We start from the raw sequence: 23,572 nt of genomic DNA, 5'->3' as shown, positions 1-23,572 counted from the left end.
ATCTGATGCATGACTAAGCCGAAAAAATGACGCTTTATATCAGCAACAAAAAGAATCCATGTAGAGAGTTTGGGTATGGATGCTTGGAGTCTTCAACGGCATCCTGCTTGGAATGAGGTTCCATGGCGCAAGATCTGACTCAAAGGAAGGTGGGGGGTTGAGGCGGGGCACGTAGCCAGCGGTTCACACACATCTACTTTCTCTGTTTAGTACCCACATCAGAAAGCGGCTTCGTGAAACCTGGAAGCATGAACTCGGTAGCAATGCGCGCATTGTTTGGGTCCCAACATATAACCATGCAGTTAGGTAACGTCTATTGTCGGAGAAAGTGGTGGAAATTGTTCGTGGTGGCCGTATAACCGCGCCCCCCGGATATCGGGCATCGTTGGCGGTGGTCTAGAATCGCTACTACTGGGTTCAACGCTTCCGGGTAAAATTGCAGTGGGGGAATAGCCTACGTGGATTGTTGTTGTGGCTTGCTAGGTAGATCGGGTTGGCTTTCATCCTTTAATGTCGAACTTTAGTAAGATTCGAAGCATCGCATGCCTGCATATGCACTAAGCAGAAGTAACGCACGAAGAAAATGACTTTGAGTAGCACGATGTGCAACATTCTTCCCGTTTATGCAATTACGCCTGTATTCCATTTTCGATAAACAGCCCAGTGTTCCTCATCTATTCCACATCTGCACACTATCTCCCTCGCAAGATGTCTCATTCTCCCATCTACAAAGCAGCGACCATCAAACCAGCAACAACAGCGGCAAGGCCGAACTCGACCTTGCCGGCAGCACCAGTGGCCTCGGGGAGACCTCCAGAGCCAGTCGCGCTGCCGGAGGGCTTGGGTCCTCCAGTGGCAGCAGGGACAGTGCCGTTGCTGCTTCCTTGTCCGCTCGAGCCGGTAGGGTACATGGAGACGAGGGTAGAGCCAGAGGTGCCGGTGGGCTTGTGGGATGAACCGGTGGCGGTCTTTGAGCCGGAGGCGGAGGAGATGGCAGTTGCTATTACATATCCTGTCAGCATGCGATCATGGAAAGTAGAGTTTGCTGTGCTTGATCTTCTCGTCCGGTGTGTAACAGCGCATGCGCTGCGAGAGGCTGTACTTACAAACATCAACATCCACGTCGTTGCAAATGTCCGCGATCGCCTCCATGGCAGCCTCGGCATCGTTGCCGCAGAGCTCCGCCACCTTTGAGCTCAGGTCCTTGGACTTGCAGACAGCCTTGATGTCGGACGGGTCCTTGTACTGGTTGACAGCGCCGAGGAGGCAGCCAGGGGGGCTAGCCATGGCGAACTGAGCGAGCGCGAAGAAGGTCGCGGCGAAAACGGTACGTCCGAGCATAGTTGCGGTTGAAGTGGGAGTGTTGGTTGGTTGAAAAGGTGAACGGAGACGTGGTGAAAACGGCGACTTTGTATTAACGATAGTGTAGTCTAAAGAGTGACTGTAAGAGACCGGTTCTAAAAGAATGACTGTACAACGAAGACTGTTGATGAAGAGAGAAAGAAGAGCAGAGCGGCTCTATGAGTCTCGACCTGATCCCCAAGGCAAGGGGCTCGGCACACGCGGACGCTTGCCAAGCTTAGCGACGCTTGCCCCAGAGGGGGTGCGCTAAAACACTAGTCAGGAACAGCAAGAATAGAAACACGTGCGTGATTGGACGGGTTCCTGCATCTTGTGGCAGTGCTGGAAACGTGGTACGCGTTGTTTCGAATCGCGTGGGCGACAACGGAGTTTCGAGGGATAAGGACTTTCTAGGGGATGACTTTTGCTCAGCATTCCATGCTGTAGTAAACTTTGTCCATTAGTTGGATTCTTTCTTCCACCGCTCATGTTATGCTTAATGCAATAATATACAAAAGAATCTCGCCGCTTCCTAGCCATTTGCTACCAAAACATCTTGCAAGTGGCAGGCAAAAAACCAATAGAATATGCCAATCTGGGGCGAGGGCAGGAAACGCATTACAAAGGTATACTCGCATAAAGACCAAATGCTTCTTTTGCGCCGCCCAGTATACGGCCGAGAGAGAATACGCACTGAGTCGGAAACCAAATCGATCCGCGCAAAAAGCATTTCCAAACCACCCCATGTAATGCAAGATGGTTTCGGAGATGACATTCTATCCTTCCATCAGATATCCAATCTGAGAAACAAGCACCGGCCAGCGGACTATCGAGGTCCACTCGCAATGCCGTGGTGCGCCGAAAACTCCGTCGCTAGGTATGTTACATGTAGTACAATGATGAGACGGAAAGATGTGAGGTTGTGACGAAGGAGGGAGAGGCATGGAGGTCGGGTTCGTCGTTATAGAGAGCGTAATGTTTTGGTGTAGAGATCATGAGGTATGGATTTGTGGCGGGCTGTTGCCGTTAGGCCCGAGCATGGATGGAATGGGTTTGCGGCGGGCTTTGCCTTGAGGGACGCGTGGCACGCCTTGAATGACACGCGGTTCTTTCATGAGTGTGGGATCGAGCTTCGCGGGGACTGCGATTCTGTTAGCAGTGTCTGGCTGAGGGAGTGTGGATGACATACTTCGGCTGATTACAGAGCGATAGTCGCCCGGGAAGCGAGAATTCGGCGGAGTCGCAGACGCAGTGCGCCAAAGATGGTCCGTTGTGTCGGACAAGAAGTCGACCTTGGACTTGTAAAAGAATGAAGACTTTCCGCGGTTTCGCTTTGCCAGGATGACTTCATCGAAAAGTTTGATGGTAGGATCATCTGCAGACTTGCTCTCGCGCTCATGGATGAATTCGTTGAAAGCTACTGTGGGTTAGTATGTGGTGCAAAAACTGTAGTAGCAATACTGACCTTGTGTCTGCTGCAGCGTTTCGATATATTGCACATTTTCGGCTGGCAGGCTCTTCACAAATTCATCCATCTTGAATTGGTAGGTCATACCAGACTTCTTGCGCTCGCCACTAGCCGGTACAAGATAGCGTCTGTACGTGTAGAACAGGCTAGCGAAGCATCGTACAAACGATGCGCGCACCTGATCAGGTCGAAATGCTGTGGGGCAGACAATGCAGATCAAGTCGACGCACCTACCATGGGCGTATGTGCTACATCCTACACATTATTAGAAAAGCAAGTTGCACTAAGCGGATCTGAAACTCACCGGTGCAACGATACAACCCGTCATCAGACTTTTCCTCGCATATTGAACACATGGCTTTGTCCTCGTTCGGTCTCCACTGCAAGCAATGACCTTCTTGCCATTGTGTTGTTGCAGTGTTGCGCACTTGGTGCGTAGCCATGCCGGGCATGATAGTGGATGCAGCCAAAGTTGACTGAGCATATACTGATGGCGCATACGAGGACCCCGCCTTGTATTCATGGCTCAGAGATGATGTTGATGCGCTCGGTGCATGGCCAAGGAACGGCTGAGAGGGGCGCCGGATTTGAGGGACACGTTCGAAACCAAACTAGCCACGTTAGTCAATGAGCTATCACAGTGTACAGAGTAGAGCAAACTTACCGATGAACTTCGCCGACTTGAGGTCTCGAAGTGAGCGGATCGCTTCTCACGCAGATTGGCCTGGAGAGCGTAGCCAGAATCGCTACGCGAGATGGGAGTACTGGGCATGGGTGGGAAGACCGTTGATACGGGAGAAACCTTGGGCGAAGGCGGAGATTGGTATGTCTTGATGGTAGTCGCTGTGGATGGACGGTCGTTTCCGCGACTGGACGCACTTGACTGTAAGAAGGCGTTGTAGATTAGAGGTCGGGAGCTCGGTGATCCAACCATTGTCCCAAAAGACGTTGAGTTCAGCCCGACGTAGTTCTGGACAGTCGAAGGATGTGCTCTGTACGAGAATACCCCAGGATTCTCGGAGGCGAAAGTGTCGTATGGGAAGGCTTCTACCGCATAAGCAGGGGGACCAGTAGGTACACCGTAGCGCATATGATGTGGTGCAGATTGTTGAAGGAGAGACATGAGTTTCCGTCGCTGTTGGCGTGGTAGTGGTGGCGGCGGTGGACCGTTAGAGACTATCGAATCAGCATCCAGGTCGACGAGCACATAGTCGTCGTCGGGGTAATCGGCGGGCTCGTAACGACGCTCGATTCCTACGATGTATGGGCATGGCGCTTCTATCGTCTGCACCAGACGAGCAGGCAAGACTGGAATGAAGACACCAGCCCACTGGAAGGGATACAGCAGGTTCGTTATCGCCATACTGGCCAGATGCAGCATAGCCGTGTGTGAGGAGAGGAGAATGATCCTAGCTTCCGAGAGCACATACTCGAATAGCGTAATGATGTTGGGGATGGACATGCATCGGAACAGGGCATAGATGTCGATGTTTCGGGATCCAGGCAGCTCATTGACTGCCTCTTTTCGGGCGTACATGCGAAGCTCACGGACTGCCAGTTCAACCTGCGTGATGGAGGTAATCGGACTAAGAGCCTCTGCACACAGGTTGACCACGTACCGCTCGAGCGGCTGCCACATGCCAACTCGCGGTGAGCTGGCAGGGACTCGCAGGATTGCGCCAGTAGTCATGGGAACAACAACGGCCTTCAGCCACTCTTTCCAGAAAGGCGTCAAACTCGCATCTCGGCCCATTACACCATAAGCACGGGGGATCCAGAGTCCGGTCTCTCCATCAGTCAGTCCCTCGATCTTGGAGGCGGCACCGTGCCTTACTGGACGAAGCAAGTCGGTCATGAGTTGAATCTTCTCTTCAACGGCGCCGATCTGGTCGTCCAAGTCGTCACGCTCTTCCGAGTCAGGGGCCACGGACGGAAGCTTAGTCAGTAGTTGCGATAGTTTTGCGCGCTCCAATGCCAGGCGCTCGCCCAAACTGCTTGCCAGCTCGCGCTCCTCTGGATTCATGTGCAAGTTTCGCCATTCCTCACATTGGCGCTCGAGGCCCTCTGCAGCGGTGGCGTTCAAAGGCAGCCAGACGATGATGGTGATGCCGTAAAGTTTGGAGCCATCTCCATTCGTCATGGCGAAACCATGCCATTGGCTCTTTGGGCGCTCGTCAGATGAGACGACACTAACATCATTAGGAAATGCAAACATGGGCACGTAGTCGGGAAAGGGATTGCGCCTCTTGAGTTCCTCGACCATGTTCCGTGGCGGGTAACGATCTAGGAGAACAGGCTCGTAGCGGCGTAGCAAAGGATGCATGTCCGGTTCCGGGTTGAAGGGCTGCGGTGCCGGTATGACGGAATTGTACCCGGACATGCGCTTCGACGTTCGGATTGAGGCTGCATGCACGTCAGTATGCGTCGATCAAAAAGTAAATAACCCATGTCAAAGCCAGAGGCCAGGGCCCAGCCCTGCACAGATCCTGGTCGGACATGGTGTGGAATGCAACTTACATTGTCTTGCGGTCGACGACTGGCGCTTCAGACTGCTCTGCATAGTTGAGATGCGCCGTCGAATGCTGCCAACGCCGGACCTGAGGTTGCCGACGCCATCGTCATTGTTAGCTTGTGACACGCGCTGTGGCCTGGGTCGCGGCCTCGTGGGGGTGGATCGGGCCTGTTGCGCAACACCAGCAGTAAACTGAATTTCCTCGAGAAAGGTATCACGCTCGGACGCGAACTTGCGCAGTGCAATGTCAAAGTCCTGGTCGCTGAGGCCGGAGCCGCCAAGCTGTACGCCCTTGATGGTGGCGCTGCTCCGATTGCTCGCAGTCTGCTTGGGATCTGGGCCAATGATGGTGCAATTGGACTGGCGGTTCTCGCTGAACCTATTCGCAGAGCGCCGGCGCGTGGAGTCGCCGTTGGAGAGGCCATCCTGGGACGTTGGGCGGATCGAATCGGTCTCGAGGGCGCGGTCCTCTTCGATGGTCTCATCGACCGGGGGCTGGGCGAGCGGGGAGGTGACTATGCCATTGCTCTGGGTGCGCTCGTCGTAGACCTGCGACGACTCGATGCCGGAGATGAAGAAATAGTCGGCGAGCGGGGTGGACGACTGCTCGGCGGTGGACGAGGGAGCGGGCGCCATGTTAGATGGTGGGCATAGGATATCCAAAAAGATGGGCGATTAAAGAGCGTCGTGGGGTTGCGCGGTCACGGCGTGTGGGACGTCGAGTCGCCTTGTACTCTAGGTCATTGGAGACTGGGGGTCCGCAGCAACGGGTGGTGGTGAGGCTTATGCACGGGAAGGGCAGAGCGAGTGCGACGGTGACTGAGGGCGCGGTTGCACGGGGGCGGGTGGGCGGCGCTGCGTGTAGACAGTGGACGGTAGACAGTAGATGGTAGACAGCGAGGTTGCTCTGGCGTGTCGCGACGGCGGTTTGCGGGCGAAAAGAGTGAATGGGGAGAGGGTTGGCGGAGAAGGGTTCAGTGCGCTGCGCTCGGTCACAGGCCAATTCATAGGGACAGACTCCGGCCTGTTCGAGCAGCTAACCCACAAGCACTCTTATCGCTGGCGGAAGACAGTCTAGCGCTTAACCGCTCCCGCGCTGAGCATTCGACTGCCCCTCGGCCTGGACCGGACTGCTGCGCTCTCTTGCAGTGCAGCCTGTCAGCGCTGCCGGCCGCGAGGCGACGCGCGCCTGTCCATGCAAGGCACCCGCGCGCAGCACCTTCATCTGCCCGCAGAGTTTGGCGTAGACACAGCGTCCCACGGTACGCCCTCCATCGCCCAGCGTGGCCGTGTCGCTCCACTCGACGCACAGGCGTCTCCGCCCGTCGCTGTGCCGTCGTCCCATGTCGCGCTGCTAGACCCTGTCTTCGGAAAGCACGACCAGGGGGCGCCGCTTGGTTTGGGAAGGCACGGCCTGAGCCCAGCCTGCTTTGGGCGAAGACGGATTGGCCGCGCTGCATTGCGCGTTCAGGGGTCGTCGACGGCCTTCACCAACACGACGGTTATTGCGCCCACAGCCATGGTGGTGTGCGTGCAATTTGCATGTGTTTCACCTTCAGCGTACAGCACGCATACACGGTATTAACTTCGCGGTACGAATAGGGGCCTGCCTGTCGTGTCCCGGACGCGACCCCATACTCTGCGCAGTGCTTGCACATCTTCAACCTCCCGAGACAAAGAAAATAGACCGCCCCACGCTGACCTGCAAACTGCCGCCCACTCTCCACCCCGTCCAGCATTATCTATGCACCGAACCTGTCATATGTCAGGCCAATGCCACAGCATACTGTACCTCTGGCTGCACATACATGCATACAGGTACCTGCGGTACGCTCTAGCCAGCCCGCCGTCGTATGCTCTGACCACCATCTAAACCGTTGTCGTTTCAACTCTGCTTGCCTAACTGTACAAAACGGTGCACATCGGTTCCACCAGGACATGTCACCGTATCTATCTTGTCTTCGGTGTTGGAGCTGCATACGCCCGCCCAGAGATGCATGTAGCATATAGCCATGTCGATCCGCGGTCGGCTGCCGATTTCGACACACAAGCTCCTCAAACGGTTACTGCTTGTGCTCTCCCATGTAATCTGACAGCTGCAGCCACCTCAAAATACTTCGTCTGTGCTGCTCAATACATACGAGCTCTACTTTCCATCACTCGGCGTCTGCGTATCTTGCATTCCTGGGGGCCGACGATCAAACATCTCACGCTCTCGTATTTGACCGAGATAAAATGACTCCCCCACGATCGCCCAACCCTCGAGTAGTTCGTCAGACTGTCATGACATGTTCCCGTGTCTGTCGCCTATTCATCTGCGCCATTAGGCCGGAATCATGGGGCTCCTTGCTCCTTCTGCCGCGCTTCACCAACTTTGCCGTTGTTTCCACCAATTTCTTCGGGTTCCCTCAGAGCTGACTGCGCTGTTGTTCGGTCTGCTGGGCGCACTAGTGGTCAATGCCGTAAGACTAGACGTGCTTTTTGAGGAGAATTGTTCGCGTGGCTCCAGCTGCATCCAATGCCTTGATTGTCCAAGTCGATCTTGCTTTTGCGTTCGCTCCACACGTCGATCGTCCAAGAGATCCTCCTCCGCATTCCGGCTGTCTGTGTTGGACTTATCCATTGACCGTGTGACAGCGATCTGAGCATGTTCGGCATTACAAATTTCTATCGAAATCTCCGCAACCCCACGCATCCATACATGGACCTCGATATAGCCGGTGGTAGACAGAGGTACAGTCATACGCGAGTAAATATAGTCAAGAGGTTGCTTTTCAATCTTCGGCGACGAAGTTCGGGCTACTCGATTCATGTTGACACAGCGCACGGAGCAGGTTCCGAATGACTTCAATCAACGCAAACCTACCGTGGTAGATCGACAATGCAAGACCAAGCGCTTGGAACTGCAGGTACGGGCGTCAGAACTTTCGGTCGGAGATATACAAACCGTACCGACGTTAGAGCGCGACGCAAAGTCTATTGGACAAGACACGCTCAGCGCCGAGCCGTAAGCCATCCGGTGCTGAGAGAGCCCCTGTCGCCCAATGCGCTCCGCCATTGGATAGCAAGCTGACCCAGCACTCTTTTGTTGTCTTCCGTCATGGAACCTGCCATCTCTTCGTCCTTGTCGCTAGGCCCATGTTCGAGAAGGAACGCGACTTGCACCACATCCCGTGGGCTCAATATCGGCGCATTGATACCTGAGGCTTGCATATCCCAATTAAGCGACGTAGATCTGAGGGGTGGTTTCGGGTTTACATTGACTGCCTGTTTGGAGTCAGTCGTGGTTCAATGCCTACTAGGGGCAGGGCTGTGGTGGTAGGCTATCTGAAGCAGCGAAATAGCGCCGGATCTACAAGACTGCCGGATCGGACTCTGCGATCGAGCTAGTGATGGAGCCGAAATCCTCAACGTAAAGGAGCCGCTCTGACTCGTTGTTTGGAGTAAATGATAGTACCAACACATGAATCGTGAGACTGAGAACGCGTCGACGTACCTCTAAACAGACTGCAGCCTCGCCCATGTTCTCCAGTTGTGCCTCCAGGAGGTATCGAGAAGATCCGCTCTTCTGGCCAATCTCTCCAGCCTTGGTGCGCACACTCAATAACTGTTGGGCCACGAACTGGTACAATTTGCGAAATGTTCGGACTCTGCCGCTCGCTGCCCTTCCTTCTCCTAGAGCGGTCTCTGTATACGTGACAGTCACTGCCAACACATGGTTGCCCTCTTCCTTGAGCTCAAATCGTAGGATACGTTGTAATGATTCCGCTGGTCCCGGGGACACGTTCTCTGCTTCTTCTTGTAAACCAGACAAATCTAGGGGCGACCCTGCAGGGTTTGATGGTGTTTGCATATCGCCCTGTATCCTCACACCACTAATCGCCTTTGTGTTGTCGGATGGATCGAGCTCGTTGTTCGCGCATAAAGTGCAGGAGAAGGTCTCGCCGACGTAGGCGCTACCAAACGCCTCAGGAAGGTTTAACACGGGACTGAGGACGAACTGGTCTTTTGTGTCGTTGGGTGTGGGGTACGCGAGCGACGCCTTTGGCGATATGCCTAGGTCTTTGGAGTTCGGGAGAGGGTGCTGCACCGCGAGAGATGGACGAGACAATCTGGAAACGGCGTCAATATGTGGAGTCCCCAGCTGATTGGCATATCATGGCATATGCATAGATGGACACATCCGGTGGACGGTCATGAGACGATGCGACGATCAGCTTTGCGACAAGACGCTGTGCGGAAGCAGCATAAAGGACGTGCCAACATACCGCAGGACCTTTAGGCTGACGGAGTGTGCCGTCTTGAGGGAGTCTCCCATTGCTTGCCCTCGTTGCTGGGCCATCGTGCTGGCAATCGTGTTGCGAGGACCTGTGACGAAAGCGGCCAGCCATGAGCGAAGCTTGAGTGGGGCGCAACCCTCAGGGTCCAAGCCTTCGGACCGCGGACTTAGCGCGGTGATAAATTTTTGTGATGTAATTACCAAAAGTGATGTCGTGGGTTTGAGAGGAATGGACTGCTGACTGGTGTCCTTATTGTATCCTTGTAACTATTCTTGCTGCTTTGCGAAGTGCCGATCTTCTTACTAGGTACCATGGGTTTCCAAACAGCGCCGAACGACATCCCACTTCAACGATGTCCAGATATTGTCCTGAAGGTTGATACGCCAAAAGGTACGTTTCTCGAGATGATGGCAGATCAGTTGTAGTGGATGACTAACAAAGCATGTAGGGCGTGGTGTTTTTGCTACCAAAGACATACCATCAGGGACCACGATAGACATATGTCCTGTATTGATCCTAGGAATAGAAGAAAACAAGAAGCACATAGAGCAGACCTCGCTTTATCATTACACTTAGTACGTAGTTCCTTGTTTTGAGCTGCTGTATTATCGCGCTACCACCTCCTCTGGACATGTAGCATGCGTACGCATGTGCGGGCATCGGCAGTTGTAGCAGGTCTATGGCCTTACATTTGATCAAAGTATCTATTAGAGGTGGTTGGAAGTACCCAAAATCTGACTCATGCTAGCAATTGGCCAATCGTAGACACGGACGGTAACAGCAAGGTCACACAAGCCATCATATTCGGATTGGGAAGCATGTTCAATCACTCGACCCAGGAACAAAACGTAGGATGGATGCGGGATACTCGACGTCAAATCATCACGTATCGAGCTTTGAGAGACATTGCTACAGGCGAAGAGCTTTGTAAGAGGAAGAGCCGAAGCTGATAGCCAAAGACGCTGATAATTGCAGGCATATCGTACGGAAGCCACCTAACCTTCAAGGATGCAGATGTTCCACCACCAACGCCACCAGAAGACGAAATTGAACAGCTTCGAATGATTGACCCATATTAAGTAATAGTTAGAAGTACAGAAAGTACAAGGGTTCAACGCGTGTTTGCCACAAGAGAGAGAATCGCCGAAATAAGACAGGTCAGAAGAGATGTGGGTAGCCAGTTTGGGAGCGATCGTCTTACGCCGAGATGTACAGCGCCAATATGAGAGAGAGAGGATACATCAGGTGCTAAGGGGCTCGGGCTTTTCGGTCGATGGCGTGACATCAGCGGAGCTGTTGTTGTCTTCGGCATCGTTTCTCAGGTCGTAGGCGAGCTCGAAGCATTCCTCCAGAAGTTGTGTTACGCGTCCTTGACCATCGGGTATCTCTTCGCCAACCATGAACTTGCCGTCTACCCGCATGTTGTCAATTGAGTTCAGCTATATATGAGTCAGTAGACGTATCGATATATTCATGGGGTGGTGCACCAACCTTCATACTGTATGGGTACAGCTCTCTTGGTGAGGATACACCTCCCAGCTTCTTGACTTCGAGTAAGCATTTCCGAAGTGTGGTCAGCTGGTTGTATATTGGCAGTAATGCCTCTGACACAGGCTCTGAAGTTAAAAGCAGCTGGTAGATGAGAGCGTAGCTCTTCCTGAGAAGATAGAGTAGTGTCTACATCACGTTAGTCCGTGGGCGTATAGACAATCACGTCTGTGAGAACATACCCTTTGCTCGTAGATCTCAGATGGACGTCCAAGTGCATCAACGAAATTACCGTCAACGCGTGCCTCGTCTATGCGGTCAAGCTGGCGCTGGAAATCCCATAGATCAGTCTCACGAAGGGACCATGCCTGTGTCAGAGTGAGCTTCTCGAGTTTGTTCCGGATAGCAAGAAGTTTGTCGTAGGTGTCTTTGAAAGCGGGCGATATGCGTCCTTGCCTGCTCAGGTGTTAGTCCGGATCGTAAGATTAGCGGGATGCACCAACTTTTGCTTGATCAACGTGACCCAGAGCAAATTACGGCGTAGCAGCGTGCCGATGAGAGTCTTGGCGTCTGGTGCGGCCTCGGGGTGTTCGGTGGCTAGTTGCATCTTGTCGACCATCTCGGCCAGCTTCTCTTCAGTGGTTCCCTCCGTCTCATACGCGCGAATTCCGTGTTCTTTCAGCTCTTCGTCGAGTTTGTTGAGCTCCTCTGAGTACTCCTCAACCTCTTCAAGTGGGAACTACAGTTCCGGTCAGTACACGGTAACGGCCTATTCGGAGTTTGCTAACCTTCGATCTTGCATTGCAACCGCAAAGGGATCGTAGTATCGAGACAAGCTTCTCCCACTTCGGTGTCAGGTCGGGTGTTAGTCCGGATAGGTTCAGCTTCAGTTCTGCTAGTGTCTCTTCGCAAACTTTGATACGAGCATCGAGGAGAGTCAGCAGATGAGGGCTGTGACCTTCCTGCCCCCTTTCAACATAACGCCGGCAGTCTTGGAGGTTCTTGTCCAGGGCTTCCAGATCCTTTTGCGAGTAGAAGGTGGCTTCTTTGAGATGGTCCAAGAGGCGCTGTGAGTTGTTAGACATTGACGTGCACATGACCTCCCACATGTATAAGTACCTTGATTGTGGATATGTATGAGTAGCTGGAACACTGTCAGTAACTTCGTATACAGCACATGACACCGCCAAATACTAACACTGCTGGTGGTTCGTGGTTCTTTCCGACGGTCAGATACGCAAGTGATATGAGCTGAAAGCAATCATCGAGCATGTAATCGACTATGCGACCAAGTCAGCATCAACAAGCCACATTGGGCAGGTGGCAACGTGACATACCTTTGTTCTGCTCCAGGCGCTTAGTTTCCCGTATCTCGTTGAGAATTATGACCTGCTCGATGACTTGGTCGTACAGCTTCAAGACATCTTGGCTCTTGACATAGGTGGACCGATCACGCTTCAGTAGTTCCAGCTCCGTCCGTATGGACTGCAGCTTGTCGAGGATGGGCTGCTCCTTCGGATCCAGCGGAATCCGTGGGAGTGGGGAGTCGGTCATTGTGTGCTGCAGACGCTGATCGGCGCTGGTTGGGGAATCTTTCGGTGGGGTTGAGGCTAATCCGAACGGTGGTGAAAGCTGGAACTCTGCAATATGCGAACTTGGAAGTAGCCGGTCGGGAAGCCAAGATGCAGCTTGATAGCGGGGAAAGTGCCCGGACGTCACCGAGGGGCAAGCTGCCCTCGGCCAACGCGCTAACGCCTGATGCAGCTAGACGCTGCTAAGCGAAAGCCACGATTAGCGCCGTCCACACCATCAATTCAATTCACCAGCGCCGACACTCTCAACATCTCGACTCACGACAATATCACGATCACATCCGTCGCAATGTCTACCTCCGAGCTCGCCACCTCTTACGCCGCTCTCATCCTCGCTGATGACGGTGTCGACATCACTGTACGACTCCCGAGGTGCAATTCGCAATCGCGGACACAATGGCTAATTTGAACAGGCCGACAAGCTCCAATCTATCATCAAGGCCGCAAAGATCGAGGAGGTCGAGCCCATCTGGACAACTCTGTTCGCCAAGGTGCGCATACACGGACACGCTGGAGCAGAACACGGAATTGATATGTGAATAGGCTCTTGAGGGCAAGGATGTCAAGGACCTGCTCCTGAACGTCGGTTCAGGCGGCGGTGCTGCCCCCGCTGCTGGAGGCGCTGCCCCTGCCGCTGGCGACGCTGCCGGTGCCGAGCCAGCTGCCGAGGAGAAGAAGGAGGAGGGTACGTCTACCAAATATCCCTCGCTGAGCACAGAACGGAGACTAACACACAACAGAGAAGGAGGAGTCAGACGACGACATGGGCTTCGGTCTCTTCGACTAAGCGTCTCGTTTCCCTTCCTTTCTTCGACATTTGCCTTTATCGGGGTTGCAAAACGGATTCATCAGCGGGCATATTCCCATTGCTGGGGTGGGACAGTCACGACTATTCGGTGACACGACTTGCATACGGGCCCTCCCGGAAGAACAACGACGGCGTCATGAGATATGTTAGGTCGGCAGGTCAATGAATACTTCGAAAAGTGCAACAAACGGGTACACGTCGTGATGTTTTGGAGCGGTAGTTCGGTCGCCATACCAGCCATTGTGATGTTAGGTTTGTGGATATGAAAGGAACTTGATTTAAGTGATACATCAACATGATTACGATCTCTAATCATGCGCTAGTGTTCCTTGGTCGGATAACCTGACTCCAGAGTCATCACCCTTTCCTATGACCGCTTACGTCTCTCAACACACCATGACCTAAAGTCAGTGTCTTCGCCCAACTTCAACTTGAGGGAAAGATGTCAACTAAGTGCCGAAGTCATGTCTGGGATGATGTGCATAGCTCGACTCAATAGCGCTATTTGAGCAATCAACAGTATAGGAACCACTCTCAAGTTTTCTAACTCCACCTTAGTCATCTACATAGCATTACCTGTGCTAGTACTTGTAGAGTCTTCCGCAAGTATACCGCACATCTTGCATCTGCATACCTGTCCCTTTGGTTCTCTAAGTTATACTTTCCATAGCCAAGTGGATCTTCATCAGACTTTCACATAAGCGTAAAGGTTGTCGCTATCTTCGTCATCTTACACTAAAGCGCCATCTTACTCTTGCGATCAACTGACTTGGAGTCAGTCTGCCAACCTCTCTGTATTTCCAGAGCATCCATCTTGCGCTTTCTATGACTATCTATCAAAATGCTCTTTGATAACTCGGTATAGTTGGCGCAGAGGCCGGTCACGCGCGCTAGTCTGATTGCGCAGAACATACCCACCAAGATCTGTCGCATGCCTTTGTCGTCATGAGAACAGCAACTACAATGCTTCATGAAAGGAGAAAAATCGCTATCTGAACAATGAAAGTAAATTGACGACTTCTTTCAGATCCGCCAGGTTACAAGGCTGTAGATTACTGTCTTTGAATGGTATCGCATAGAAACAACGTGCCAACAAATCAGGCAATTCACGGTGAGGCTGAATCTCAAAGTGGAAGTAGGCAAGCTCGAAAGCCTGGACCAAGACCAGTCTACCACCACGTGCAGTACGCCAGCTTCTCCGTCTGCTTCTTGCATTACAACTACGACCCCGAACTCATCTAGAACTACGCGAAAGTAGGCCTAGAGATCAAACAGAGCTCCAGGCCTACGATGTCGACGGAAAAGATCGCAAGAATGAAGCGCCCCAGGTATGTTGGGGAGTGGCCTCGGGAGTGTCAAAAGTCTACGGGCTAATTATTTCCTAGTGAGGCTGCCCAAGATCCCATCTTCGCCATTGTCGAAGTAGGCGACACCAAGACCAAATACCACATCCATCGCTCGCTACTCATCGAACACTCCGATTACTTCAAGAAGGCGTTGAATGGTCCTTGGAAAGAGGCACAGGAAGGTGTCGTTAAATTGGAAGACGTTGAGTGCAGCACGTGTGAGTAAAGAGCATTCAGAAGTATGTATTACTCAGCTGACAATGCGATAGTCAGCGTCTTTATCGACTGGGTGTATACACAGAGGCTTCCAAAGAAGAACGCAGCATGGTGCGATAAGAACGAAGCAATAGAGACAGGCAAGGCACAACTTGCACAAGTCAAAGCACTCGTTTTCGGTGATCGCATTCTCTCCCCGATGTTCTACAAAGCGGTTCGCGATAGCTTGATCGAACACATTATCTCGAATGGTGCTTTCTACCGAGCTGTGATTCATGGGTTTGCTCATCTTGCTAAGGATCACGCAATTCTTGATCTGTTCGTGGAGGTGCAATGCCGGAGGTTTCATGATTCATACGACACGGTTGAAAACGGCGAACTCGAGCTTCAAGCCAGTCTGCCACCCGATTTCCTCATGCGCATGGTCGTTCGTTACAGTAAAATCGCTGAGCCAGTGTTACCGGAGGGCGAAGTTGAGCCATGCGACTATCACGGTCATGCGGATGAAAACGAGAAGAAGCAGTGCCAGGCGGAGGTGGATAAGGATTGAACAACATCTTTGAGAACTTCACAGGGGGGGTTGACAATATCTTCGAAGCCAGGCGCACAATATGTATGTCATGTTCAGGACTATGCTCGTAGTGGCATACCCAGATTCAGGATAATCTACATGTCCACTTGCATACAAGCAAAATATGCACCTACTCCATGCACCTATGCAGATACAAGTGAAACTTGAAACATGGAAATGTCGAATTAACTATAGGTCGTTGGCACGAAGCAGCTCCTCGTCGTAAGACATGCCGTTGATGCGCTTCTTGGTGAATTCGAATGCAGTAAAGAAAATAGCGTTGACTATGCAGGAACGAGACATGGAGACACCGAGGCCTTGAATGGGTCAGTAGAAGTCTTGCGACTTTGGGAAGGTATGCTCACCTCGATACATCCGGCGACTAAAGAAATGTATCTTAGGGCGCGTGGCCTTGTCTTTGCCTCCAACGAGGCAATTTCGCTGGTAGATACTCTTTGCCGTGTCGATCGGGAAAATCTGCAATACCTATTAGTACATGATTCAAGACCCCATAGGAAGCGAAAGCTTACGCAGGCCCAGCTAACCAGTCCACACAGTCCACCAGCCACGACTACAGCCAGTGGATGTGTAGGTGAAGTACCTCGCGCATTGGCTAGAACCTGTTTCACACTCTCATATGTCACAAAGTAAATGCCGGTGCCGATAGAATCTCTTACTGTCTCCTGTTAGCGCTTGCATGTCTTTGCAGCGATCTGCGGCTCGCTCACGTAGATGCAAATGGAAGCCAGAATACAGTCCTGTCCAACCCCGATGTTTGACCAGATTTTGTGCCGTCTTCCAGGTTCCCAAGTTCTGGTAGCTCTTGCGGACCGCTTCGTTCTTGCCGCCGCCATCGTTGCGCTCGGCCATCAATACGGAAATTTGGGCGCTCAATTTCGTCAATTCGAAGGGGCCTGACTGAATTAGCTAGCGAAGCATAAACGGCAGTAGGTCTGTCGTACATGCGATTACCGTGATAGCGGCACCCGCATTGACACCTGCCAGCCCGAAGCATGCAATTGTCGAAAACGTAGGCCACGCATCTCGGGTATTTGCGATAACAAGCGGGGAGCTTCCGGTAGTCTGGTAAATCCAATTGTCGAGCGCGTACTTGGATCGTTGGTATATGGAGAATGACACGGTGCGGACGAGGGTTATGCTTGCGAGAGGAGACCAGACACCTATGACGCGTACATTAGCGGGTGCTGGCTGTGCAGCTGTGAGCGGTGAGGCATACCACGGTAAAAGCCATGGAAGCCTTCAGTCTTGTAGGTATGGCGAACGCAGTCGGCGAAGGAGTTGAACTTGTAGCTATGCCGTGTTAGCCGTGTCTTGCGTGATGCTGGGGGGCTGGCGTACGCTTGCAGGCGGGTCTTGACCGAGTCGAGAGGATACTAGAAGCTATCAGCACTGGCGAAATCGACGACGCCGTGTCTGATAGGGATGCACATACAGCCGCAAACGTAGAGAGCAGACTGCTGGAGCTTGCAGCGACCTCGGTGCGGTACTTCTTGGTCCATCGCTTGGCCTGCTCACTGCGCAGGACGGCTCTTGAAACCTCGGTCAGATCTCTGGGTCTATTTGGAATGTCCTGTTGTACATTTGGCCTCCCCTCGTCCTGCTTAGGCATACTGGCTATCGCTAGCTGTGGAAGACGGTGCAGTCTTCCTACGGCAATCGCGATCGGGCCAGCAGCCGGGCAAGCTCCATGAAGACCGCGGCGTCGTCAAGCTGGATGGAGGGAACGTGGGTGCGCGATTGGTGTCGAGTGCGGAGGTTTGTGGTGGAGAGGAAGGTCGGGCGACAATGGCTGATGTTGGCGAGAGTGTATAGATGCGGAGCGCGGTCATGGAATGGTGGGGTTAACCTCACGCTTTGTGCAGCTCGCATCCCCGAAACAGTCTAACGGCCACGGAAGGATGAAGCCATTGGCCGCAGGCGAACGATCGACGCAACGACCTGCACATGTACCTATCTATAATATCCCTCATCCAGCGCCCGGCAATCGATCCCCAACTTGACACCAACACATGACTTTGCTGTTGAATCGCGCCTGCCATCACTCAACCAAATCTCGTGGCATGGCACGCGTTTGAAAGCTACCACAGCTGAATGCGGGGTTCGCTCCAGGGCTCACATGTGAAGCTTAACGCATCCATGTCCATAGCTCTGGCAAATCACAGTTTATCATTACGGCAGCTAGCGTTTTCGAGCGCATGTGTTTCGCTGTGAATATATATACCATGTCATGTTGTGCTACTTCGGTGCGTTCAACTGCTGTTCCTAGGTAGTTAAGCTTTCGCTGCCCGTGATCAAACAGACTGCATAGAGGTGAATCTGCTCCGGGTGCGTGTGACAAGACACTGCCGGCCGCGGACCGTGTTTATAGATCGACTTAAGTTCTGCTGTACCCAAGCTTACCTCTCTGCTGGTGTTGGACAATGCTGAACAAACCGGTGAACGTCTTAGCCGCTAAACGTGCTCGCGTGCAGCTTCATTAGCAGCATGGTGCAATTCTGACCTCTTCACAGCAACGAACCTGATGATAATGATTCTTCGTTTAACGATCCTTGAGGTTCGTAGACACATAGATTGATGTGTTAATGTGTCTTTCTATAGTTTTTGTTCTTGGTCATAAAATCAAGGCCTACTGAACGACCCTCGTGCGTTGCTACCATCAGGGCTTTGCCTGCTCCTTAGGAATCAGTCCTTCTTTCCCATGATCTTCCTCAGTTCAGCGTCGTTCTCGGACCTCTCTACTGGCGCTTTCTGGTTCTCCTCGACCTTCTGCTGTTTCTTCTTACGAATGTCTCCTATAAGAGCTTCGCTGAATGTCCCTCTGTCATCGTCCAGCCTGTCCATCTGACCATGCCGCCTCATGCTCTCCTTGTGCCAACTGATTTGCCCGCCGTCTGCCTCGCGATGTTTCTTCGCGTTGAGCTTCGCCGCGCGTATCGACGTCCGGGCATATACGAAGAGGAGGCCAGCCATGGTAAGGGCAGCTAAGGGTGCCATGACGGTCTGGGACGTGTTAGCCGATGTGAGAATTACAAATCTGGAAAGAAGCCCCTTACACGGCCATTGATGATGCCTCCGCCTCGTGAAAGACGCGCTCGCGCATTGGCCGACGTGGGCTTGGAGGTTTCGCTCATGCCATCGGCCGCCTTCGGCATGGAAAGTCTACCACCCATGACGAGGGTAGTTGAGTTAGGTAGAAGTGTGTGTGAAGGCTTTCAGCTAAGAGTGCGACACTCGGCAATGTCGCAAGGTCCGTGGTGGGGATGGTCTGATCTCTTTGGGTGACTGTGGATGCTTCAGGAGTCAGGATTCAGGATCCGAGAAAGTTTGAAACACTCTCATAGGCTGGCATGGTTTCCTGCCAACATCTGTCGAGCTTCAGTTGACTTGACCGGCCTGAAGTTGCGTGGAGTCGTGTGTCGCAGGTGGGCTGGCCTGGAAGCGATGATCGAAGTAGCTATTGGAAGCGGTCTAGCGCATGCACCTCCGGGATGTCCGCACGCGTAAGGCCGAGATCGCGTCACCGCCGGCTGCTCCCATAATCGCAAAATCTTAAATCGCAGCATTACCAAGCGACACACATCGGTCGCTGAGATAGCATTGCGTGATAGTTGCAGGCATTGTCTTGTTCGTCCCCGGTCTGGAACTTCTAGCCTGCACAGAAAGCAGCCATACCGCATACCGCATACCGCACCTGCGTGGTTGGATTACTTAAGTCGTCCAATCCAGCCTCTGAATGCAGTAGTAGCTTTGGAATCTAATTATTCTGACGTACTCCATAAGTATCCGCCGTCGGCCGCGCTGCATCCTAATGCAAAGAATAGCTACCTTTAGACTGCGAGCTCTCTCGACGAGTCTCCGTACCATTACCCCTCCATCTACAGGACAAACTTCTCTCCTCCGATCGCACTTCCGCCCTTCACAAACCGCAGTGGCATCCGCACGCTTATCAAACCTCTCGTCTCACTTCTCCACCTCAAGCATCGCCATGTCGTCGCAACCCAAGGAGTGTGATTACCTAGTAATCGGAATTGGCAGCGGGGGTATTGCCTCTGGACGACGAGCCGCCAAACACGGCGCAAAAGTCATCGCGATCGAATCTTCACGATACGGAGGTACCTGCGTAAACGTCGGTTGTGTGCCGAAGAAGGTTACTTGGAACGCAGCAGCGATTGCCGAGACCTTCAAGGATGCGCCCGCATACGGTTTCAAGGTTGGCGGGGTACCAGAGTTCGACTGGCCATACTTCAAGAAGAAGCGAGACGACTACGTCAAGCGACTGAACGGCATCTACGAGAACAACCTGAACAAGGACGAGATTGAGCACTTCAGAGGGCGCGCGAAGTTTGTGGCCAAGGACGAAGTCGAGGTTGCGCTTCACGATGGAGGCTCCCAGCGCATCAAGGCGAAGCATATCCTCATCGCGACCGGTGGACGACCGAAGCTACCCGATATTCCTGGCAAGGAACTTTGCATTAGCAGCGACGGCTTCTTCGATCTCGAGAAGCAGCCCAAGAGCATTGCAACGAGTGGCGCTGGATACATCGGTGTCGAGATGACTGGCATGCTTCACGCACTCGGCTCGAAAACACACTTCTTCATCCGCGGCGACAAGCTCCTCCGAACCTTCGACCCCATGATCCAAGATACCGTAACTCAAGAGTACGAGCGTCAGGGCATCAACCTCTACAAGGGTACACAAATTACAAAGGTTGAGGATATTGGCAACGGCATGAAGCGCGTCACCTACCAGAACAACGAGACAAAGAATGAGTCAACCGTTGAGGTCGAAGAAGTTCTCTTCGCAACTGGACGTGACCCCGAAATTGAAGATCTCAAGATCAAGGACTTCGGCATCAAGCTCAACGACAAGAACCACATCGTGACCGACGAGTACCAAAACACCTCTATCCCCAACATCTACGCCATCGGTGACGTATGTGATCGCGGTTTCGAACTCACCCCCGTCGCCATCGCTGCTGGAAGACGCCTCTCCGACCGCCTATTTAACAACCAGCCCAAGGCACACCTCGAATACGAGAACATTCCCTCTGTCGTCTTTGCTCACCCAGAGATTGGGTCTATCGGCCTGACGGAGCCCGAGGCCCGCGAGAAGTACGGCGACAAGATTAAAATCTACAAGACCGAATTCAAGGCCATGTACTTCGCTATGATGGACCCCGATGAGAAGCAGCCCACAGCTTACAAGATCATCTGCGCGGGTGAGAACGAGAAGGTCGTCGGTCTGCATATCTTAGGACAGGGAAGCAGCGAGATCCTGCAAGGGTTCGGTGTGGCGATCAGGATGGGTGCCACGAAGAAGGACTTTGACAACTGTGTGGTAAGTAATCACCCAACCTTCCATTCCCGTTTCGTCGTGCATCCGTGCATGCATAAGCGGCAATGCATCGGCTGTCGACTGCTGCAGCTGCCACGTTTGCGGGGGAAAGGAACGGCATTGTGCAATCGGCGTTTGAGAATTTGGATGCTAACATGTGCTTCTCCCGCAGGCTATCCACCCCGTGTCGGCCGAAGAACTCGTCACCATGACTTAGACCGGTTGGCGTCTTGCATAGTCGTCCGACGCATGATACTGTATAGATTAGAGGGGATAGCTTATACTGGCAAAGATCAGAGGAGTCGAAACAATCATCTAGCTAATTACACACTCGCACTCACAACGCATTGTCCCCCGAACCTGCTTCGCATGACAAACTTGTCTCTCACCACTGTGCCACACCAATACAGTACACCATGACGAATCAAAAATCGCACCCACACCTCCTCGGAGATCAATACCAACATACACCAGACCTTCTGACCCCTCTGACATGAGTCCCTGCAGCCCCAAGACCTTGGAGAGAGCTTGTTCCCCCGCCATCACAGGTCCTACCCGTCATCAACTGCCAAAGGGTCCTATCGTCAAACCGAAACTAATGCACGCGCGATACGCTATACGTGAATCCGGGGGCTTAGCGAGCGACCGTGCAAAAAGGGTCTACTGCACGCCGATGGCACATTGTAGCCGGTGGCTTTTGCAACGGGCAAATTGGTCAAATGCCCGTTGCACGGTGAGCATGCAGGGTGAGAATTGACTCGAGCAGCTTCTCGTCTCGTGGTGTGTGTGTACAGGAGCGATTGCTACGTGTACAGTAGACGTGCGCGTACATGAGTCTTGCTCGTACGTGAGCAAGATAGAGAGGGTTGACGTTCGTAGCGTGATTTTACCCGAAGCGTGGCATGGAAAGGGATGATCATAGTCGATCCTCATATCGATTCTGCGACCCTGGTAAGTGGACGATACACTTCATATTAACGCGTGGTATAGGTCAGGCCATCGCTTTCTAGAGTTGTTCTAGTCAGCGGCGTTCCTGGGTGTCGGGTGCGATATATGCTCAGACGAGTAACTACCTAGGTACTACGTACACCTCACCTCATCCATCACACCTCAACGTCGCAATCTACAACGACAAGGGTTGTAATGCAATCAATGTGAAGCAGCGACTAGCTAGTTAGGTGAGTAGTTGGCAGACTGAGAGCTTTCATTGCGTGGCTGGCGCTCGTTACAGTCGCTAGCGATTGCAGTTTAGCCCCTGCCCACAGCTGCAACATCGGCGTACCTAATATACCGCGATAGCACCGAGCTGCCGTAAGCTCTCGCTCAGCCTGTTCTCTGTCACTGCTTCATCAGAAACATGCAGGCCGCTAGAGCAGAGTTCGGCTAAGGCCTTATAGACCTGCTTGATGCTCTCATAGCTTGCAGAGCATGTCTTCTTAACGTTTTACAGACATTTGCACAATCTGTAATAGTAGCGGATTTCTGTACTTTCTGTCAACTAGGTATGTGTAAGCTGAATGACGTACCCATACAAAGCCAAGAAGGGTATTCTCCCTCACTTCAAGATTTTGTATCTAATTAGTCGGTCCTACAATGTCCGCGAGGTTCCGAGCCAAGTGAGAAAGAGGTGGCCTATCTATATATCTCACCTCAGTGTCCTCACCCAATACGTACCAACGCAAACCATACCAACAAAATTCGTTTACCTTAACAACACTTCCTAAGATGCAGTTCTTCAGTTTTCTACTCGTAACTGCCATTACGGCTGCAACAGTCAATGCAGGGTGCTGTACTTTCGTAGGGAGTAATGGATGCGCAGATACTCCCAGTCAGGCCAATTGCCAACAGGCTGGCGGGTCATGGAGGGACTCCGCTTGCACTTCTCAATGCTAAACGTGAGTAGCCCAGCATTTGCTTGAATACAAGATCTAACAGCATTTATAGGCGGCCTTCAAGCAAGCTGAGGAAGTCACCCTGAAGGTGGTTTACAACATGCCAGTTTATTGTTACAGTGTACACAGAGGCGGCGCAATCGAAAGGACAACCATAACCGGGAGCCGATGATTAGATGGGTTCCATCACGCCCAGCATGAACACCAAGGGGGCCTCCTGTTAGATTATATAGTTCCCGTACTCACAATGGAATCTGAAAATCCCAATAACCCACCCATTTCATCCCCGCTCAATCCATTTCTACACATTTGTAAGCATTGCAGTGTGTAGAAAGTATATTGTATCGTGTTGTGTATCGTAACGATTCAACCTTGCAGCTCACCAAGTAGCCCAGCATAGCGGAGATCCAAACAAGATCCAATTCGGATCCGTATCGGCAGGTATAAGTAAAAGCCACCTCCCATAGTTGTTCAGTAGATTGTTGATATCCTTTCGTACAAGGCCTATATGTGTCTACTCGAATCAAGGCTCAGTCGTTGGCCCACGCACTCCCATATGCCTCTGAGTGATACTACTGCCGATACTGATTCCGACTAGTCTTGCCTGTGCCGTTCCACCCCTGTTCTCAGGTTGGCGTAAAGGATGTTGCAGCTGTGAGCAGGGGTGAAACTGCAATCGCTAGCGACTGGATCATGCGAGTT

General features: G+C 52.5%; 9 protein-coding genes across 9 annotated transcripts; 3 read left to right on the top strand and 6 right to left on the bottom strand.

Moving 5' to 3' along the window:
- Window positions 1–725: 725 nt before the first annotated feature.
- J4E85_003221 (uncharacterized protein) lies at window positions 726–1,341 on the bottom strand (the record flags this gene model as incomplete). The annotated part of the gene is made up of 2 exons (XM_051467492.1): window positions 726–1,000; window positions 1,107–1,341. 2 exons carry the CDS (start codon window positions 1,339–1,341, stop codon window positions 726–728), a joined length of 510 nt encoding a protein of 169 aa, XP_051328651.1.
- A 992-nt stretch (window positions 1,342–2,333) lies between these two features.
- Window positions 2,334–5,957, bottom strand: J4E85_003220 (uncharacterized protein; the record flags this gene model as incomplete). Its single annotated transcript, XM_051467491.1, has 6 exons — window positions 2,334–2,482; window positions 2,531–2,758; window positions 2,807–3,064; window positions 3,114–3,420; window positions 3,474–5,212; window positions 5,327–5,957. 6 exons carry the CDS (start codon window positions 5,955–5,957, stop codon window positions 2,334–2,336), a joined length of 3,312 nt encoding a protein of 1,103 aa, XP_051328650.1.
- Window positions 5,958–8,315: 2,358 nt separating this feature from the next.
- Window positions 8,316–9,663, bottom strand: J4E85_003219 (uncharacterized protein; the record flags this gene model as incomplete). Its single annotated transcript, XM_051467490.1, has 3 exons — window positions 8,316–8,588; window positions 8,818–9,433; window positions 9,590–9,663. 3 exons carry the CDS (start codon window positions 9,661–9,663, stop codon window positions 8,316–8,318), a joined length of 963 nt encoding a protein of 320 aa, XP_051328649.1.
- A 1,179-nt stretch (window positions 9,664–10,842) lies between these two features.
- J4E85_003218 (uncharacterized protein) lies at window positions 10,843–12,643 on the bottom strand (the record flags this gene model as incomplete). The annotated part of the gene is made up of 8 exons (XM_051467489.1): window positions 10,843–11,040; window positions 11,093–11,278; window positions 11,332–11,545; window positions 11,593–11,828; window positions 11,878–12,156; window positions 12,209–12,233; window positions 12,288–12,369; window positions 12,427–12,643. 8 exons carry the CDS (start codon window positions 12,641–12,643, stop codon window positions 10,843–10,845), a joined length of 1,437 nt encoding a protein of 478 aa, XP_051328648.1.
- A 327-nt stretch (window positions 12,644–12,970) lies between these two features.
- ALTA12 (60S acidic ribosomal protein P1) lies at window positions 12,971–13,468 on the top strand (the record flags this gene model as incomplete). The annotated part of the gene is made up of 4 exons (XM_051467488.1): window positions 12,971–13,039; window positions 13,095–13,172; window positions 13,225–13,366; window positions 13,422–13,468. 4 exons carry the CDS (start codon window positions 12,971–12,973, stop codon window positions 13,466–13,468), a joined length of 336 nt encoding a protein of 111 aa, XP_051328647.1.
- A 1,311-nt stretch (window positions 13,469–14,779) lies between these two features.
- On the top strand, window positions 14,780–15,601 carry J4E85_003216 (uncharacterized protein; the record flags this gene model as incomplete). Its single annotated transcript, XM_051467487.1, has 3 exons — window positions 14,780–14,817; window positions 14,875–15,053; window positions 15,105–15,601. 3 exons carry the CDS (start codon window positions 14,780–14,782, stop codon window positions 15,599–15,601), a joined length of 714 nt encoding a protein of 237 aa, XP_051328646.1.
- A 210-nt stretch (window positions 15,602–15,811) lies between these two features.
- Window positions 15,812–17,252, bottom strand: J4E85_003215 (uncharacterized protein; the record flags this gene model as incomplete). Its single annotated transcript, XM_051467486.1, has 8 exons — window positions 15,812–15,939; window positions 15,988–16,099; window positions 16,153–16,298; window positions 16,351–16,536; window positions 16,585–16,803; window positions 16,860–16,933; window positions 16,982–17,016; window positions 17,076–17,252. The coding sequence occupies 8 exons, from the start codon at window positions 17,250–17,252 to the stop codon at window positions 15,812–15,814; spliced, it is 1,077 nt and encodes a 358-aa protein (XP_051328645.1).
- Window positions 17,253–18,325: 1,073 nt separating this feature from the next.
- J4E85_003214 (uncharacterized protein) lies at window positions 18,326–18,813 on the bottom strand (the record flags this gene model as incomplete). The annotated part of the gene is made up of 2 exons (XM_051467485.1): window positions 18,326–18,643; window positions 18,697–18,813. The coding sequence occupies 2 exons, from the start codon at window positions 18,811–18,813 to the stop codon at window positions 18,326–18,328; spliced, it is 435 nt and encodes a 144-aa protein (XP_051328644.1).
- Window positions 18,814–19,628: 815 nt separating this feature from the next.
- On the top strand, window positions 19,629–21,195 carry J4E85_003213 (uncharacterized protein; the record flags this gene model as incomplete). Its single annotated transcript, XM_051467484.1, has 2 exons — window positions 19,629–20,981; window positions 21,151–21,195. 2 exons carry the CDS (start codon window positions 19,629–19,631, stop codon window positions 21,193–21,195), a joined length of 1,398 nt encoding a protein of 465 aa, XP_051328643.1.
- Window positions 21,196–23,572: the final 2,377 nt, after the last annotated feature.

The sequence above is a fragment of the Alternaria conjuncta genome, assembly GCF_024043145.1.
Source record: "Alternaria conjuncta strain BMP 0040 chromosome Unknown scaffold_4, whole genome shotgun sequence".
NCBI classification, from domain to species: Eukaryota; Fungi; Ascomycota; class Dothideomycetes; order Pleosporales; family Pleosporaceae; genus Alternaria; species Alternaria conjuncta.
Note: the sequence above shows the minus strand (reverse complement) of the source record. Positions and strands in the feature narration are given on the sequence as shown.